Raw genomic sequence first — 12,940 nt, forward strand, 5'->3', positions numbered from 1 at the left:
GCACGCCTCTAGTTAAGAACAGTTTCAGGTTAAGAACGGACCTGCGGAACGAATTAAGTTTGTAACTAGAGGTACCACTGTACTTGAATGTTTCTAATATCCCTGTGTAGGGAAGCATCAGAATGCTCTCAAATTTTTTCTTCTTGTTTCCTTAGACACTTATTGAGCAGATAGAGCAGCGGTCTGAGAAGATGCCAGAGTGAGTATGCAGAAACTAAGTCAATGGCAAGGATTGTGTTTTGTACTTGAAAATATTGAGTCTGATGCAGTAATATTAAGTCGATTTAGTCTTCCTCTGATATGTCGGGGGCCAGCATAAGGTGTGTTGTAACAGTAGAATCACCATTTTCTTTTTTACTTAGAGTAGGTTTTTCTTTTTGGGGGACAGAAAGAGAGAAGGTGGCCAAGGACAAAGGTAGATCAATCTTCTGTATATTTAATAATTGAAGAGGAAATTTCAGTATGCGTCAGTTTCCTCACGCCTGCACGACAAGCTTCATCTACCGAAATGTATTTTTTTAAAATGCAAGTATAAAAGGAATAAGGGACGCGGGTGGCGCTGTAGGTTAAACCACAGAGCCTAGGGCTTGCCAATTAGAAGGTTGGCGGTTCGAATCCCCGCTACAGGGTGAGCTCCCATTGCTTGGTCCCTGCTCCTGCCAACCTAGCAGTTCGAAAGCACGTCAAAGTGCAAGTAGATAAATAGGGAAGGTAAACAGTGTTTCCGTGAGCTGCTCTGGTTCGCCAGAAGTGGCTTAGTCATGCTGGCCACATGACCCGGAAGCTGTACGCCGGCTCCCTTGGCCAATAAAGCGAGATGAGCGCCGCAACCCTAGAGTCAGTCACGACTGGACCTAATGGTCAGGGGTCCCTTTACCTTTTTATAAAAGGAATAAGACCCCTGCAGTCCCTTGTGGCACATTGCTCTAGAGCAGGGTTTCCCAAACTTGGGTCTCCTGCTGTTGTTGGACTACAATTCCCATCAGCCCCAGTGGTCAGGGATGGTGGGAGTCCAAAAACAGCAGGAGACCCAAGTTTGGGAAACCCTGCTCTAGAGAGATGTGGGAAGTTCGTCTTATAGTGTTAAAGAAAACCACACTCGCAGTCTAAATGGATACCTCCCAGACACAAATTTGTCATATCAGTGATAAGAATGCATAAGTTTTTACTACCTAAAGCAGCAATAGGTAATTAGCTCTAAGATTAAACCTTCCTGTGTAGGCGGATGCTTCCTAACTCTGCTCTTTGTCTAGGTACCGGCAACTGCTAAACGAAATCCATCAGTGCTACCTTGATCAGAGGGAGCTCTTATTAGGGCCTAGTATTACTAGCACTGTGACAGAATTAACTAACCGAAACAGCAGAGATCATTGTGCTCTGGTAAGAGGCTTTGTGTGAACTTGCATTTTCTTGAACCTTGGATTCCTTTCGAATTCATTAGAAAATCAGCAGCGTTTGCTAAATATTTAATAACGCATTTCCGCCCCAGCCAGCTTTCAGTGCAAACGACTGGCTTCTCACCTTCCTCCTGGAGATCAGTCTGCTTTGCAGCCGTTTCTGCATATCAAAATAACCTGTTATAAAGAAAATAAAATTGTCCCTGTCTCCCAGTGTTCCTAAGCTAATGAAATCAAAATTGCCCAAAGGTGCTGCAAGAGATTGTATGATTGCTTTTTTTAAAAAAATACATCCCCCCCCAAAATTAAAACAAAACATATTATCTAGAAACATATCATCCTTATTTCCCCCCTTTTTTCCTCCCTTCCCCCACAGAACCCACCCACCCCCACCCCCGACTTCCCTCAGTTCCAGTCTTTGATTTCTCTAAAAATGCTGTTTTCTGCATGTTACACAGTTGTATAGATCCTCAAACTATTTAAGTAATAATTATCAATAAAAAGTTTGTGAAGGTTTATTCAAGAACCAGCCAAGGAGTCCAGTTCACTTTGTTGCGTCTTCAAATACTTTGTAAAGGGTTCCCATTCATCTTTAAAGTCACAGTTATCCTTGTCCCGTAGCTTGTATGTCAGTTTTGCCAGTTCTGCGTAGTCCATCAATTTTTCTTGCCATAATTCTTTAGTTGGGGTTTCTTCAGTCTTCCATCCTTGTGCTACTAAAACTCTCGCGGCCGTATGATTGCTTTTTAAATTAAAGGCCGTTCTTGGCACTGCCGGAAGCAGGATGGACTTACACACGTCCCACTGATGCACAGTCTAAACAGGGAGTTGCCGGAAGTGTGTTTTGGACCATCACAGATATAAATAGCGTTTACTAAACTTAAATACTTGCATCATTTGCATCTTTCTTTCTAAATACACACGGGCTGCCCTTTTGCTTACTCTCATTTCAGGTACGAAGTGGCTGTGCTTTTATGGTCCATGTGTGCCAAGATGAACACCAGCTGTTTGATGAGTTCTTCACAAAACCAACACCCAAACTGGAGTGGGTATCACACGTGACATCGCTTTTGTTGCACGACACTGTTCACATAAGGATGTCTCGAACTCTTGTTCGTGCATTTGCTTCAGCATGCAAGCATAATCTTGGGGCGGGGGTGGGGGGCAACTGCAGGTCCTGCTCCCATGTCCCCCAACATGTGGGCTTCTATAAATGCTCACAACAGTCTTCAGAGGGTTCTAAGGGTCTGAGGAATGTTCTAAGCCAGGGTTTCCCAAACTTGGGTCTCCGTCTGCTTTTGGACTACATTTCCCATCATCCCTGACTACTCATCCTGCTAGCTAGGGATGGTGGGAGTTGTAGTCCAAAAAAGCAGCTGGAGACCCAAGTTTGGGAAACCCTGTCTTAAGCTCGTTCTGTTGGATATACCTCAAAAACCTCCCTGCAGTTAGGAACACTGAAGATACAATGTGCAGCAGTTGTTCTAACTCATAAAGCAGGCATAGGCAAATTCCAGCCCCCAGATGATTTGAGACTACAATTCCCATCATCCCTGGCCACTGGTCCTGTTAGCTAGGGATGATGGGAATTGTAGTTCGAAAACATCTGGAGGGCCGGAGTTTGCCTATGCCTGTCATAAAGGGTTGAATCTGGACTTAGTCGTGCTTACAGTAGTCAGTAGATCCACTGAAATCAATGGGACTTAACTTAGTTGCAATTCAAGTCCTATTGATTTCTGTGCCTAAGTGTGGATCGGGTCCAAAGTATGGGGATTTGACTAGCCATCAGGATTGTTTTTGCTGAATGTACTTTTGTGTGGGTTTCTGTTCTTTGGCTCCTAATATAGCTCAGCTGGCTGCGTGTCTTCTATTGTAAAAAAAAGAGTGTTCCTGCTCTGTTGCTTTTTGAAATATTTGGATCGGTGTCGAAAACTCTTCAGTCTCATAGCATGGAATGCCTTTTCCAAGTTTCCTGCCTTGTATAATGTTGCTTACATCATCTGAAAACAAAACATTAATTGCAGACTTGATCAGTCAGTCATATAAATTTTAATCTATTAGTCAAGTAGGCTGATGCCAGAGTTTTTAACAATACTTAAGCTAATGTAATGAATCAATAAATGAAAATGTTTTAGCTGCTTATATGGCTTTTTAAACAATTGTTAGTACTGGTTGACAGCATTTGATGTGAAGCAAAAGATCAAGTTCTCCTGATATTAGTGATAGTCATGGCATGGCCCAGATTGTAAGTGATGTTGGTTTAGCATGTCGTTTTCTACTGTCATAAGAGATGCATGTGTCAGTTTACACAATCTTTTATAGTCCATACTGGATTTGTTTTTCTGTCTTACAGTGAACTTTTGGAGAAGTTATGCCTGTCATTATATGATGTCTTGCGCCCACTGATCATCCATGTAATTCACCTAGAAACTTTGTCTGAGCTCTGTGGGATTCTCAAAAATGAAATGCTTGAAGATCACGTGCAAAACAACGGTAACTGGAAAATTAAGATTTCGAAACCAAATGCTTGATCAAAAGTTAGAACGTATCTTTTTAACAGACTGGAATGGCATGTGCTTTAGAATATATAGGATTTACCACCGGTGCCTTTTCAACTTAACACACATCTCTTAAATTGAAACGTCCAACGTTGTAATCCGATTTTACAGTGGCCAGGTTCCATTAAATTATGCAGTTGGAAGTAAACAGTCCAGTGCCCAAAATCAAGTAAAGTGAGCTCTTGGAAACAGTCAGTGAGTTCATGCACAGTCGAAATGTGAGCTGATATTAGCAGCGGAATAGAAGGAGAAGTTAGGCAACTACTTTTGCTTGGATGGGGTGGAGGCTTACAGGGGATCTGCTCCAAAGGAAATTTCCACATGGCAAAACGAATATGGAGGGCAGGGACTTTCAGTAGCCTAAGCTGATGTGATTCATTTCTCCCTCGTTTATTATGTGCATTGAGTTCCAGTTTGTTTGCTTACCATCTGCAAGTGTTCAGATGTGCTGAAGTTTACAAGGTGCACAGTATTTCTAGCAAAACTGCCTTCTGATGTCAAGTAGATAATGTACCTATATTTCAGGTGAACGCATTTTATCACCCAGACACCCTTTTCCTAGAACTATTTGATTATAATGTTGTTTATGACTAGGTACAGTGGTACCTCTGGTTACGAACTTAATTCGTTCCAGAGGTCCATTCTTAACCTGAAACCGTTCTTAACCTGAGGTACCACTTTAGCTAATGGGGTCTCCCGCTGCCAAACATTTTTGTCCAGTGAATTCTGATTTTGGAAATCAGGCCTAATTTCTGGTGTCCAAGAAAGACAACGAGTTTTTATTTTGTGTCTCTTGTTTCTCGCTTAAAGTGTATTTCAGCAGTTGCATAGATGGGGTTGGATTTGCAGCAGCCAAAATCAAACTGTCTTTACATTAAAGTGTGAATTGTAAAGCTGAAAATCCATAATGATTTTAATCTGGATAGAAATTATTATACAGTATTATAACACCTGTGCATTCACAACTATAATTATGCAGCATGGGGGGGGGAGTTATTATTAATTGTTCTTTTACTATGTTATGCATTTTTGTGTTTTTATATTGTAAACCGCCCTGTGATCCTCGGATGAAGGGTGGTATAGGAATTTTAAAAACAACAACACTAATTGTTTTTTTCATTCATTCATAATATTTTTTTGGCAAAGTAATAATCATAAATAAATAAGAATAAAAATGTGCACCCCACCACCGAGACCATTCCGTTGTAACTGCCCAACCTCCCAAAATTTCAACACCTCTTTCGATGATTTGACCAACTCTAATTGTTAAGCCTTTAGCCATAATCAGTGAAGTTCAGTGAGGAGAAATTAATGCCTTTAATTTTGTGCCTTTTTCTAACAGTGGACCAGCTGGCTGCATTTGCTGCTGGAGTTAGGCAGATGTTGGAGGATGTTCAAGAGCGTCTGGTCTACAGAACGCATATCTACATTCAGACTGACATTATAGGCTACAAACCGGCCCCGGGTGATCTTGCCTATCCTGCTAAGCTGGAAATGATGGCGGTAAGGGTCCATGTGTTTGTCTGATTCTGAACAGGCAAAACCCCTTGCATTCAACTAAGCTAGGAGTTCCCAAACTGTGCCCCAGCTGTGGCGCATTGGTCTGTCAATGGCTGCTAGCTACAATGGCTATGTACTGCCTCCACTTCATGGCTCTCCGGACCCATTGCTGGAGTTGCAAATGGAGAGAGTGCTTTTGCCCACCTTTGGGGCATCACATAGCTATCTGGTTGACCACTGTAAGAATAGGATCCTGGACTAGGTGGGCCTTTGACCTGCCTGATACAGCAGAGCTCTTTGATGTCTTTATGTTTATACCACCTGGTGAAATCCAAAGACATGCCTTTAGGGGAGCTCCTACATTCTGGGCAACCAGATGAAGATAATATGTCTAGGAGATGCACAAGGCCTTCCTGGTTTTTCTTCAATAGCTTCACCAAGCATTAGGAATGAAATGTAAAGGTGTCCATTGAAGCAGCCTTCAGTAGAAGGGTAGTTCAAAGCATATAGTTATCCTAAATCCAGACAATACAGGTTCCCTCACTGTGCAATTGGAGGAGTGCTCTGTAAAGACCCAGTGTCTGGACGACTAGATAAAAGTAAAGGGACCCCTGAACATTAGGTCCAGTCACAGCCTCCAAACCAGGTCGGGGAACAGCAGGATGGCGGCGCTGCGCCTCCCCGCTGTCCCCCAAGCTTGTGGGGCTGGCAATGGGGAGAAGCGCGCTTCTCCCCACTGCCAGCCTCCAAACCAGGTTGGGGAACTGTGCAGCGCGCCCCAGGCTTCAGGATGCAGGCTAATATCCGCAAGCCTTGGGAGCCCGACGGGAACTCCCGCGGATCTCCCAAGGCTTGCAGATAGCTTCCTGAAGCCTGGAGAGCAAGAGGGGTCGGTGTGTTCGCCCCATAGGACACACACACATTTCCCCTTCATTTTTGGAGGGGAAAAAGTGCGTCCTATAGGGCGAAAAATACAGTATTCTAAATAGCCTGCCTAAATCGGATGGAGAGCACCCATTGACTGGACCACTATGTGGCACACCGGTGGTGGAATAATTAACCGGTAAACAGATTATCGTTTCTGACACACATCTAAATAAAAAACATGAAAGGTGGGAGAAAATATTTCAAGGTGAACTTTCTCATTTGCCAGAGGCTTGTTAATTTGGCAAGCAAACCCAACTGCAATGATGTGGCTTCTTAGACACCCAGACCCTTGCGGAACTTATGGGAAATGCAGGACTGATTTTCCAGTCGAAACAGAAACTATGTGATACTTGACTCCACTTTCCAATAGGTCCCCCCCCCCCATAACTGCCGTGATGTGTCAGTTGTAGCATTCCCCCCCCCTTTCCTCCTGAGGAGTTGGACTATGCATTGTTCTCTTGCAGATCAGTGGGAAATTCTATGATGGAAATATAATAATTTAAATTTTTTTTTGTTTTGCTTTTCCTGGTAGCAAATTGCCCAAAGTCTAAAAGACGAAGAGAGAAAGTTGCCTGCAGATCCTTCTTTTTCAGATATGAAGCTGGAAGATTCGGAGAACTGCAGTGTGGTAAAAAATGGTGTGTGGTTATTTGAAGTAATTTGTACTTGTAAAAACATGCTAATAATGACAACTGTATTTGCTTATGGCTTTTCAGTATTTGGAGAGCTCTCAAGAGAGAAACAAACATAAAATGAAGTATTTTATATTTTAACAAGGACCAGCTTTTGGGTATTTTAAATATCATTCTTGAACCTGTAGTTGTAATTACTTGTGGCTGTTATATTCTGAAAGGTTTTTTTGGTCATGATTCCTATTACAAAGGGGTTGCAAAGAGGCATGACAAGATAGATTTCTTGGTTTCGGCCTAGCTGTGGAATCATGAAGACGTTATCCAGTAGTCCTGGGGCAGTCTTTACTTCCTGGGGGTATCTTTTTTTACACAACACAACAAAACAAAAGATGCACATTAAGTCCCTTGACTCACTTACACTCCCTTTCCCCTCAAAGCTTGGAACCCACAAAGTGATTATCCATTCAGTGCAGATTAGTGCGATGGATCAAGTATGAATAAAAAAATTGAACTGGTTCAGTCAGTACTGAATTAATAAATAAATACATAAATAAATCTCGGCAGAAACACTCCTCACATTGCTGGTACCCAAGCAAGGGGGAGATCTATTGTCACACATCCCCAAAATTGCTGTATTAGGGTCTGAGGAGACTGACTTGCCTGCTTTTCGTGTTGGGACAGTCTCCCTATCCATGTTAAGATAGCAAGGGAAGCAGGTAAAGGTAAAGGGACCCCTGAACATTAGGTCCAGTTGTGACCGACTCTGGGGTTGCGGCGCTCATCTCGCTTTATTGGTCGAGGGAGCCGGCGTACAGCTTCCGGGTCATGTGGCCAGCATGACTAAGCCGCTTCTGGTGAACCAGAGCACCACACGGAAACGCCGTTTACCTTCCCGCCGGAGTGGTACCTATTTATGTACTTGCACTTTGACATGCTTTCGAACTGCTAAGTTGGCAGGAACAGGGACCGAGCAATGGGAGCTCACCCCGTCGCTGGGATTCGAACCACCAGCCTTCTGATCGGCAAATCCTAGGCTCTGTGGTTTAACCCACAGCACCACCCATGTCCCTAAGGGAAGCAGGAGTCAGTGGCAAATAGTATTCCTGGATGTCTGAACTATCAGCATCCAATTTAGACATTCTGAGTCCGGTGGAATCTCCTAATGGTTCTTTTCTCTCTCTTTAGTGCTTTTGTACTATTGAATGTTTTTCCTTGTGTTTTCATATCTTGCTTTTCACTTGCCTAAGACGGCCTACCACGTTCCAGGCTTGGTCTCGGACCTGAGAGGAAATGTCTTCTCTTGGTGGTTTTGCTGGAAGCCTTTCTTGTCAACCCAAGGGAGACACTTCCCAATAGTATACTTTCTGATACTGTACAGTGGTACCTCGGGTTAAGTACTTAATTTGTTCTGGAGGTCCGTTCTTAACCTGAAACTGTTCTTAACCTGAAGCACCACTTTAGCTAATGGGGCCTCCTGCTGCCGCTGCGCCTCCAGAGCACAATTTCTGTTCTCATCCTGAAGCAAAGTTCTTAACCTGAAGCACTATTTCTGGGTTAGCGGAGTGTGTAACCTGAAGCGTATGTAACATGAAGCGTATGTAACCCAAGGTACTTCTATATTATGTTCTCTGATGCTGTATTGGATATCAAGGCTGCCAACCGCAGCTGTCAGGTGCAAACTGTTACAATACAAAGTGCAAATGCGTCAACCTAAAGACACCCCTTTTTGATAGTAAGGGGGGGCATGTCTGTAATTGATTACCATAAAGATTATCATTGCATATTAAGTTCTGTAGTAGCAAGCCTTGAATGTGCTCTTTGTGTTCCAGATCCATTGGAATCCTGCCATCCTAGACTGCATGCTACAATTTCACCCGCAGATCTGCATGGGATGTGGTACCCTACTGTGAGAAGAACGCTTGTGTGCCTCTCCAAGCTTTACAGATGCATTGATGTAGGTATAGAATTATGTCTAGCCTGGAAAATAAGGCTGTCAGTGGCTGCTAACCAAGATGGCTTTGTTTTACCTTCACGGCTGGAGACCTTGTTTTAAATCCTGATTTAGCAGGACCCATAGAAAACTCCAAAGAAACTCTATACAAAAGAAGCTCTATAACCTTAGCAGTCAATACCAGTAAAGATCATAATGCACAATTGAAATTTGTGCTCCAGAAGTGAGGGGTTGGGGTGGAGGCGATGCACAATCTCGTTCCTGTTGGTTTTAACCATGATTAACTACCGTATTTTTCGCTCTATAGGACGCACTTTTCTCCCTCCAAAAATGAAGGGGAAATGTGGGTGCGTCTTATGGGGCGAATGCAGGCTTTCGCTGAAGCCTGGAGAGCGAGGGGGGTCTGTGCGCACCGACCCCTCTCACTCTCCAGGCTTCAGGAAGCTATCCACAAGCCTTCGGAGCCCGGCGGGAGCTCCCTCCGGGCTCCAAAGGCTTGCGGATAGCAGCCTGCAGCCTGAAGCCCGGGGAGCGCAGCGCCAACTCCCACTGCTCACCCTGGGCTTCAGGCAACTGTTCTGGGGTCGGGGGAAGCTTGGGCTTCCCCCGCCCTAGCCCCGCAGCTAAAAATGAAGCCAGGACAGCGAGCGGGATCTATCCCACTTGCTGTCTTGGCTTCTTTGCTCTTTGGCACTGGGGGGGGGGAATAATCCCCCCTTTATTTCCCCCCCTAAAATCTAGGTGCGCCCTATGGTCCGTGTGCCCTATAGAGCGAAAAATATGGTAGTCATTATATGTGGGCTTTGGTCATATGTGCCGCTGTTGGAGAAATTCACACTTTTCTTAGTATTTGACCAGTGCAAGCATTTATCCTTCCTCTGTGCTCTGTTCTGAGCGTTCTCCTGACCCTCCAGAGCAGATTGTGGGAGGTGGGGGGGCACACAGGGGGAGGAGAGGTGCAGAAATCCTGTTTCGCTACTGAAAACACTTGCATTGGTTTCTTCTAGCTTGCCTGGTTAGTTGAATCCTGGCCCACTGTCTTTAAATTAGCCTATGCAGCTTTGTTTTAAAACATAATATATACCTGCTTACTCTTCCAGTAACATTGTACCTGAAATGTTGTGGAAGCTTGCGATTAAAACAGCCTTGTTTGGGGTGTTGGAAGGTCTTTCAGAATGGCTGCAGTGAATAGACAAAATAGCATTAAATCGCTGGCTCTCCCAGATCACCCAGATTTGCAACACCCCTGTTCACAAACAAGATCAGACACATTCTGTGACTTCCTTTGAGAATGAATGATGAGCATGACTCCATTTGTGTTAAATGCCTCTTTTTGTGGCTGCATCCAGTCCTTTTTGGGGAGGCAGGGGTACACACACCCCTAAACATTTTGTGAATCAAAGTTTGGCCTCATTGAGGGGCAGTATTTCAATATGAGTGGGAAAATGAGAGTACTCCTAAACATTTTTTTTTGGGGGGGGGGAAGCACTGGATCCACCCATGTAATAAATTTTGAAGTTCTCAATACCTTCTTGGAGTCATTACAGTGGTGCCCCGCAAGACGAATGCCTCGCAAGACGGAAAACTCGCTAGACGAAAGAGTTTTCCGTTTTGGAGGTGCTTCGCAAAACGCTAAGCCGCTTATCAGCTAATCCGATAAGCTGATAAGACGCTAAAAGCCGCTAATAGCGCTAATCCTCTAATCCGTCAATGGGCTTGCTTCGCAAGACGAAAAAACCGCTAGACGAAGAGAATCACGGAACGGATTCTTTTCGTCTTGCGAGGCACCACTGTATGTTTCAGGTATTGCATAAATTGTGGCTGTATTATTTTTTCTAAATCTGGTGTCTTGAGGAACTGAGGGGAAATACAAATGAAGCATGGGATGATAGTGCTTAAATTTGCAAATTGAGGGTGCCAGCTTTAGATGACCTTCCTCAAAGGCCTGACCTTTATGAACATTTGCATTCTTTTTCCTCTCCAGAGGGCAGTCTTCCAAGGATTATCGCAGGAGGCCTTATCTGCCTGCATACAGTCTTTGCTAACAGCGGCAGATTCCATTTCTAAAAACAAGGTTGGGTAATGTTCTTTTGTGTTGGAGGGATGTAATAATACAGGTTTTCATACTGCTAATGTGTAATGTTTTCATATAAAGAGGGTCTCTATAAACTTTTCCTAGGAGTGCACTGCACCAAATTTGAGACTATTTTAACAAATAGTTGAAGTGCATGTACTTCCATTTTTCCTTAGGATATCTGAATTCTGTATGCCAATGGGAAGGTGCATAAGCCTAGCCTAGCCTCTATTTCATTCAAATGCGGAAAGAACAGTGACTAATTTTTTTCTTTATTAAAAAACAAAGACAGGTGGAGATGTGGGATGTTTCTGGTGGTGATTGAGATTGTCAAGAAAGTATATGTGCGGGGTAACTGAAAGAGGGGGGAAACTGAAGAAAAAGCATATTTGATAGCATGGTGATGTTTTTCATTCAGCAGTATAAATTAGCTGAAATGACTTAAAATATAAAGGTAAAGGTAAAGGGACCCCTGACCATTAGGTCCAGTTGTGACCGACTCTGGGGTTGCAGTGCTCATCTCGCTTTACTGGCCGAGGGAGCTGGTGTACAGCTTCCGGGTCATGTGGCCAGCATGACGAAGCCACTTCTGGCGAACCAGAGCAGCGCACGGAAACACCATTTACTTTCCCGCCAGAGTGGTACCTATTTATCTACTTGCACTTTGACGTGCTTTCGAATTGCTGGGTTGGCAGGAGCAGGGAGCGAGCAACGGGAGCTCACCCTGTCGCGGGGATTTGAACCGCCGACCTTCTGATCGGCAAGTCCTAGGCTCTGTGGTTTAACCCACAGCGCCACCTGCCGTCCCTTCAGACTTAAAATGTAGGTGCTTACAAATTTGCATGTGACGATTCAAAAATAGAACAATTCAATGGCAAAAGAATCCAAACATGCGTAATGCTGTTAGGGACTCCACCTACTTTTGCAGCGATCTCTCTGCCCTCTTTTAAGCAATGGTGCATATGAATAGCTGCCTCTCTAGAGCATGTTTTTAAGAGATGTGCATATGGTTTAATGGGAAGTAGGTAGGTATCCTAGGATACAAAGGGTATGAAATTGCTTTTTTATAAGTGGACAACCGGTTGACCAGTGTCTATCCCTTTTCTCTTTATTTTTTGCATTAATTTTTTGTTACCATTTAGACCCAGGTTGACGGACAGCTTTTCTTAATCAAACATCTTTTGATTCTTCGTGAACAAATAGCTCCTTTCCACACTGAATTCACCATTAAGGAAATTTCCCTGGACCTTAAGAAAACTAGAGGTACTGCATTGTGCTGACTGGTCAGTCTGAGTGGGTTTGCCCCTCCTCCGATGTGCCAGCCATGGGGGTTGAGGGCCAAGCTACATGTTGCATCGGAGAGCCGTTACCAGGTCTCCCAATATCTTTTTCTTTCTTTAAAAGCAACCACAGGCACCCCTCAAATTGGATCAGGGCAGCGACATTTGGAGGAAGGGGGTTTAGCTCTTGCACCGTATCCCTGATCAAAATCGACCCATTCTGAAAGTTGCTATTAAAGTTGCTATTATCTTTTTAGTGGCGATTTCTTTCATTCATTCATACTTTTCAGGTTTATACATTTCAGTATACATTTAGTACATTTCAGTGGTTTTACAATCATTTTGACATTTCAAAAACTTGACTTCCATCCCCCTCTTTCTGCGTCTCCACCCCCATCGTTCTACCCCGACACTGAGGTCCAGCGCCGAGGGCCTTCTGGCGGTTCCCTCACTGCGAGAAGCCAAGTTGCAGGGAACCAGGCAGAGGGCCTTCTCGGTAGTGGTGCCCGCCCTGTGGAACGCCCTCCCACCAGATGTCAAAGAGAACAACAACTACCAGGCTTTTAGAAGACATCTGAAGGCAGCCCTGTTTCGGGAAGCTTTTAATGTTTGGTGTATTAT

General features: G+C 44.0%; 1 protein-coding gene across 1 annotated transcript in view; it reads left to right on the forward strand.

The window, feature by feature from the left end:
* COG3 (component of oligomeric golgi complex 3) overlaps nt 1–12,940 on the forward strand; it is a 47,434-nt gene that overhangs the window by 15,243 nt on the left and 19,251 nt on the right. Inside the window, exons 9-17 of the mRNA XM_082223084.1 lie at nt 156–199; nt 1,254–1,380; nt 2,351–2,442; nt 3,751–3,890; nt 5,298–5,458; nt 6,915–7,020; nt 8,844–8,968; nt 10,950–11,039; nt 12,182–12,302. Of these exons, the coding sequence (XP_082079210.1) occupies nt 156–199; nt 1,254–1,380; nt 2,351–2,442; nt 3,751–3,890; nt 5,298–5,458; nt 6,915–7,020; nt 8,844–8,968; nt 10,950–11,039; nt 12,182–12,302 (1,006 nt within the window). The remainder of the gene's footprint in view (nt 1–155; nt 200–1,253; nt 1,381–2,350; nt 2,443–3,750; nt 3,891–5,297; nt 5,459–6,914; nt 7,021–8,843; nt 8,969–10,949; nt 11,040–12,181; nt 12,303–12,940) is intronic.

The sequence above is a fragment of the Podarcis vaucheri genome, assembly GCF_965113315.1.
Source record: "Podarcis vaucheri genome assembly, chromosome: 5".
In the NCBI taxonomy this organism is placed as follows: Eukaryota; Metazoa; Chordata; class Lepidosauria; order Squamata; family Lacertidae; genus Podarcis; species Podarcis vaucheri.